Source organism: Hippoglossus stenolepis, chromosome 5 (assembly GCF_022539355.2).
Source record: "Hippoglossus stenolepis isolate QCI-W04-F060 chromosome 5, HSTE1.2, whole genome shotgun sequence".
Classification (NCBI taxonomy): domain Eukaryota; kingdom Metazoa; phylum Chordata; class Actinopteri; order Pleuronectiformes; family Pleuronectidae; genus Hippoglossus; species Hippoglossus stenolepis.
The window spans coordinates 27,448,818-27,455,178 of NC_061487.1; the positions used below are offsets into that span (position 1 = coordinate 27,448,818).

Consider the following 6,361-nt stretch of genomic DNA (forward strand, 5'->3'; position numbering starts at 1 on the left):
AACATGATAGAAGACGACTATCGTGTAACACGCTCGCTAACTTCTGACGGTCGTCTCTTCTTCGGTGGCGCATGTCTCTCACACTGTGACGCACGGGTCAACCAATCATTTCATTCGGTCGCGTTTATTACATTCCTGTGAGGGAAGTGAAGCCAACACATCTGCATGACCCCCTGAATATAAACATGGGCTGAGACGTCATGATTGACAGCTGACACTGACTTGTGATTGGTGGAGCGCGTGGATCGGTGAACCACAGTCACTAATGTACAGACTGTGAATCCAACGGACGTCACCAGCACAGGACGAGCGACCGTCTCCAGGATATCGTGGCTTCATTCCTGTGCAGTTGGAGGAAGATGGAGGTTGTTCTCCTCCTTCAGGAAGTAGACGTTATGCTGAAAACATCTGGTTTTGACCTATGATGCAGTCATTTGGAAAAACTAAAATCGTTGTACGGTTTTGTTGAGTTAGTGGGAGTCGATGCAATTTCACGAGTTTGTTTAGGATAACAAACAAATGTCAAATCAAATTAATCCACTGACAAGTCTGTGATTAAACCAAAAGTGTGTGTTTTATAACTTTGATCCATATGGAATTTAGCAGAATTAAATAGTGAGATTTTATTCTGAACGGTGAAGTAATCCCAAATAAGGTATCGCACTTTTATTTTGAAGGTGCAGGTGCTGCTTCCCATGTAAGTCTGTGCAGGAGTGACGAGGCTCAGTCAGAGAGAGAGATGCTGTGATGTGTAGTATCAAGACAACAGTTTCAACGTGGCTGTGCAGGCTCCAACTGACATGACACACACTCACACAGACAGACACACACCCTCACACACACACAGACACACACCCTCACACACACACACTTATTTTGTGAGGACAGCAAAAGGCAGAAGATTCCTGAGGATGTGAAGACGCAGCAGGTAAAATCATTTTTATTTTCCTCAGTAAATGTTGAGATTAATTAGAAGTTCGTCGTCACTCATGTTTGCTTCTCATCAGTGTGACTGTCATCATCGGGCGAAGCTCCAGACTCACACTCAACATTAAGTCATCATCCATTCGCTGAGCTCAGAGAGAGGAGAGGAAAAGTGAAATACATCATGTGTCACTTTGTCTTTTTGATATTTAAACATCAGATAATTCCCATAGTGTCACAAATTCATCAGAAAATAGACATATCCATTTTTGTTATTTTTATTATTATCTTTTATACAATTAAGTCACTTTGAAAGTGTCTTGTTTTATATAATTTATCCTCTTTTCATAATTTTATTATCAATAATTAAAACATCTTTATAATCCTCAAAATGCCATTTTTTTCCGAAGCAATCTTAAGCTTTTCTTCCTCCTGACGCCGTATAATCCGTTTTTATTTCCATTTAATTAAGTGTCTATTTTGTAATTGGTTTTATTACTTATTCAGTGGCTCTTTCTCTACCTCTTTTTGATTATCTGCTGCTCCACTTATCTTATCTTATCACATAACTCTGTCAGCTAAGGTCCATGCTATACCTCCAATATCTCACAGGGGCCCCTGATACCACATTTCATTTCATTACTCACCAGCTGTTATGGGTTTGGTGCCCTGCTTTGCTCAAAGGCAGCTCTACCACAGGGCACAATCCCCAATTTGCTGCCTTTAATGAGTCTGAGTCACGGACCAGGATTCAGCTGAGCCCATGAGCGACGACGTGCTTTACTGTAAACGTTAAGGACTGAATTTTTAATGACTGCTCCTGAGAACTGAGGCAGGAAGGAGAGAGGAAATGAGACCATCGACTGAATGATCACCTTAAACTTGGACAGCGCAGGGATCGTTAGACGTGGTGGTGGTTTAACGGGTCGAGGCTCCGTAGCTCAGCGAGCGCACATTAGTGACCTTTGAGAAGCTGCAGGCTCGTGTTGGTGACCTTCCAGACAGAGTTCGTAATTGCTTCATTTTACGCAGAGAAATGACTCTAAGCCAGAGCCACTGGTTTATTTCCACCACAGATCTGATACTGTGCACCGAACTCCGACATAGGCTGCATCCACACTAATACCTTTTACTTTTAAAACACATCACCTCTGCATAGAGACTGTAAAGAAAGATGGACGCAGAGGCTCCACCTCCTTCCTGTGCTAAAATGAAGCCCAAATTAGTCCTGATACGGGCGCCGCCATCTTGCGCTGGTGCCATCATTTGGAGTCAGTCTCAACACGTGAACATACATGAGTGTGATAAGAACTTTACCTAAAATGACAGAAACCTTCCGTTATGTCTACTTTGGCTTTTAAGTTTGTTCACTGTCCCATTTGCTAACATGGAAGAGTTTATGACCTATACTGCAGCCAACCACCAGGGGGTGATCCAGATGTTTTGGCTTTGCTTTTGGAGATCATGTCATCCATCTTTATTTACAGTCTATGCTGGCGTCTACAGTTCGTCCGCATCCAAAAGACTTTTTGGAAATGATTCTAGTCCCATTTTGTTTCAAAACGATGACGAGGACAACCACGTTCTCTTCCTGATTGGTTCTTATTAGTCACATGACTCGACTACCAGCAGCGAATGCAAAGCTTCACCGTCAGTAACTGTTTCCACCTGAAAACGTTCTCTGTCCACACAAGCGTTTAGTTTTAACACTAACACGCCTGAAAACACGTCATCATGTGACCACTCGTAGTTGCAGGAATGGCTTTTAACCAGAAGCAGCAACAGTGACGAACTAAGAGCAGTTGTATCATTGTAAAATGATAAATTCTGGATTTAACTACACAACAGCAGCAAAGACAGACGGACGGGGGTCATGTGATAGGAGCCTGGAGGCTATCGTGTTGTTTCCAAACACTTCAGCTTCTACCCTTTGACGTCACGCAGCCTTAGTAAGTAATAAAAGTGTAGAAATCACAGATTGTGGTTTTAACGGCATTTTTACGCATTTAACAAATGAGATAATGTCTTAATTATTTAGCTGGAGGTGCTGGTAGGAGGATTTTTTTTAATGTTATTTTCCAAAATTATGAATTATTCCTTAAGACCTTTTCTGGGACTATTACTTGTTAAGATAATATAATAAGATCTTAAATTGATGGGTTGCTTTTCATATGAAAAAGGAAATTGTGTATGTAAATTACACTACAACCAAACGGCGGTCCAGTGTGAATCCTCAGGAACCTGCAGGAGATTAGTTCCACCGAGCAGCGGACGTGTAATGGAACAGAGAGTGGATGCAGTCACTCTGACGACAGGACAGCGGAACTAAATTACTTTTCATTTCATGTCCACCTCAATTTATTAGAGGCAGCCCTCAGGAGGGCAGGTCCGGAATGTGTGTGTGCTGGGGCCGGGAGACGAGAGAGAAGAGCAACAGATGCCTCGTACAGTTTCACAGTATCGCCCGCTGGTTAATTAGCTTTCAGCAGAATGTGAAACCTCCAAACAAACCTCTGGACTTTGCAGAGGAAAAAACACTTTGTCCTCCAATAACCTCAGAATCTATTAAAGCAGTTAAGGTTTTAAGAAATGACTTTTTTATGATTCTTATGTGTCGGATTGGAGGAATTTAACAGTAACTTAAGCAGAAATGCAGAAGAAGGCATCATTAGTGGATCGTTAGAGGACAAACAAACCTCACACTTATTGGAATATTATGTTAAAATGATCTTAATGTGCTCATTTGAGCTTGTTTACTCCTTGAGTGCAGTATTAGAGGTTATTTGTTACACTTGCACGCTCAGCAGCACCTAAATGGCTGATTTGAATATTGTCTATTATCCCCCATCCTCAGTGAATCTTATCAGAGCTTCACCAGACGTGGTTTCAGATCTGGTGGAGCGACAGATTCTGCAGACTCTGATGACAGAGCTTCATCAGGTCCGCAGGAAAATCCAGGTTTTTACACGTGTGTTGCTTCGTCCAACGTAATGTTGAGAGCAACTTGTGTTTGTTGCTGTGACATTTGTGGAGAATATTCATACAGTCACCAAAAGATGATTCTCAGGCCAGAGAAATAATTACTATTTAGCCATGGGTTCACATTGAGAACAAGCATGTACTAAACATTCCTGGATTATTCCAAACGGACGCAGTACACACAAGGCAGCCATGTTGCAAATGTGTGTATTCATTCCGAATGCGTAGACCACGAAGGCTGCGTCCTCTGGTCTCCTGCTTGTTGATTCTGGCGCCACCATCAGGACAAACTATCAACTTCAACACAGGAAAACCCTTAAATTTCTGAACGAGTACTCCAGAAAAGAAAAATAATTTATTGCTGATCTTCTCTGTTTGTAATTTGTGCAACAACATCACTAAACTCACATGCAGCTTCTTCTCAGTGTCATTTGAAACCACCGGCTTGCATTGTTCTGTCATTTTTGCCTCCTTTGTTTCATCCACCACTTCTCGTCTTCATCTGTTTGCACAAGCACTTTTGTTTCCACGCAGCATTAATCAACTGATTCCAGCCCGAACTGCAGATGAGGGATTCTCACAGAGAACGTCTCTGTAGTGCACGTGCTCATGTGTGTGTTGGACGAATGAAAGTCCAACGGTTATTGTCCGTTCATTTCCCCATTCGTCCAATTAATGAAGCGTTGTCTCCTTCTAGGTGACTGGATGGAGGCCCGAGGGGGGTTCGGTCGTCCTGGGAGCATAATCTGCAAGATGTTAATATATTTCACTCTTTTAAATTAGTTAAAAATGAGACAGTAAAGCTGAACAACAGGAGGCAAGAAAACAAGGATTCTGCTTATTTCCTCTGTAATGAACTCAATCCAAACTGTGATGTTGATGTTTGAGTCAATATCATAACTTGATGATTGAATTTGAATTAGAGTCAATGCTCTAAATGAAGAGGAAGAAACATGGCGACATTTCAGAGTCACGACCGTCATCAGCTTTAATCGAACAAACATAACCTTTCTTTACAAACACTTCGGGGGCGGTGAAGACGTCAACACGTTGCAGACATGACCGACAACGCGAGCTCCAGAATCGACACCCCGACCAACATCTCCCTGAGTCCCAGCATCGCCGTCTCCGAGTTGTTGGAGTACAAGACGGTGTCGGTGTTCCTGGTCCTGCTGGTGTGTGGCATGGGCATTGTGGGCAACATCATGGTGGTGGTGGTGGTCCTCACCACCCGCCACATGAGGACACCCACCAACTGTTACCTGGTGAGCCTGGCCATAGCCGATCTGATGGTGCTGGTGGCGGCGGGGCTGCCCAACGTGGCCGACAGCCTGACGGGCACGTGGGTCTTCGGCCACGCCGGCTGCCTGGGGATCACCTACCTTCAGTACCTGGGCATCAATGCGTCCTCCTGCTCCATCACTGCCTTCACCGTGGAGAGGTGAGGAAGAACAACTGCCATCGCTCTCAGAGCAGCGTTCATGGGCTCCTGCTGGAGAATGCTTTGCTTTTTAATGACCTCTGAGAAGCAGCTTTTCATCAACGTTTGTTCTTTTTCTGTTGTTTAACACAAAACTACAGACGTGTTATAACGAAACTTGGTGGAAGGACGTGGTATTGGTTAGGGAAGATGTTGGAATTTTCTTTTACAACATTGAGAGATAGGGTATTTTCCTTTTTTTACGTTTTCATCGTTTACTCAGGGAATAATTGATGGATCTTGATGGATATATTTAGAGGACTGATATCGATGAGCAATTTGGTGCAGCTTGATTGAATTTAAGGAAACTGTTGGGCCTTTGCAGTCGTATGCGCTCTGCTAAATGCCATTCTAAAATGGTACAGGAGACTATATATATATATATATATGTACCACACTGATGACAGCTGGTGTTTGATGACTTCACCGGTGTATTTGTGCCCATCTGTGGGAAGAAATATTCTGTCCTCTTACATCAGTTTAATGAATTCAGTCTCTTGATCAACATCTCTGCACATATAAAAGGTAAATATACAGTGAAACACAGTGAAGGATGCTATTTACAGTCTATTCATTTGTCTCCTGTCATTGCAACTAGGGCAACAGAGAATATAAATATAAAACCCTTGTGCAAATATAGTAATAGTTTGACCACAGTAATAATCTGACTGAATATCTAGTATATTGCTTGACAAACATAGTCCCTGCATAACGTTGAGCCCAAGAGGAAGGTCCCATTACCCACAGCCACTGCTTTACGGGGAATATGTAAGAAAAGATGGATCAGTTTGGTTTTAATTAGCTATTTGATAAATGGGCTGAGATGTGATGATTGACAGCTGAGACTGACTCCTGATTGGTTGAGTGCATGTATCAGCGGGACCTCGATACCACAATAAACTGTCATAATATTCTCTATACTCACATAGCAGGTGTGACCTTGTGTTTAAACCTCCTTCTCCTCACCTGCAGGTACAT

The 6,361-nt window shown here is 42.7% G+C and overlaps 1 protein-coding gene across 1 annotated transcript in view; it reads left to right on the forward strand.

The window, feature by feature from the left end:
• Positions 1-4,961: 4,961 nt before the first annotated feature.
• The window catches only part of trhr2 (thyrotropin releasing hormone receptor 2), an 11,404-nt gene continuing 10,004 nt past the window's right edge, over positions 4,962-6,361 (forward strand). Inside the window, exons 1-2 of the mRNA XM_035155868.2 lie at positions 4,962-5,344; positions 6,356-6,361. The exon at positions 6,356-6,361 is cut by the window's right edge and continues 127 nt beyond it. Coding sequence (XP_035011759.2) covers positions 4,962-5,344; positions 6,356-6,361 — 389 coding nt within the window. The remainder of the gene's footprint in view (positions 5,345-6,355) is intronic.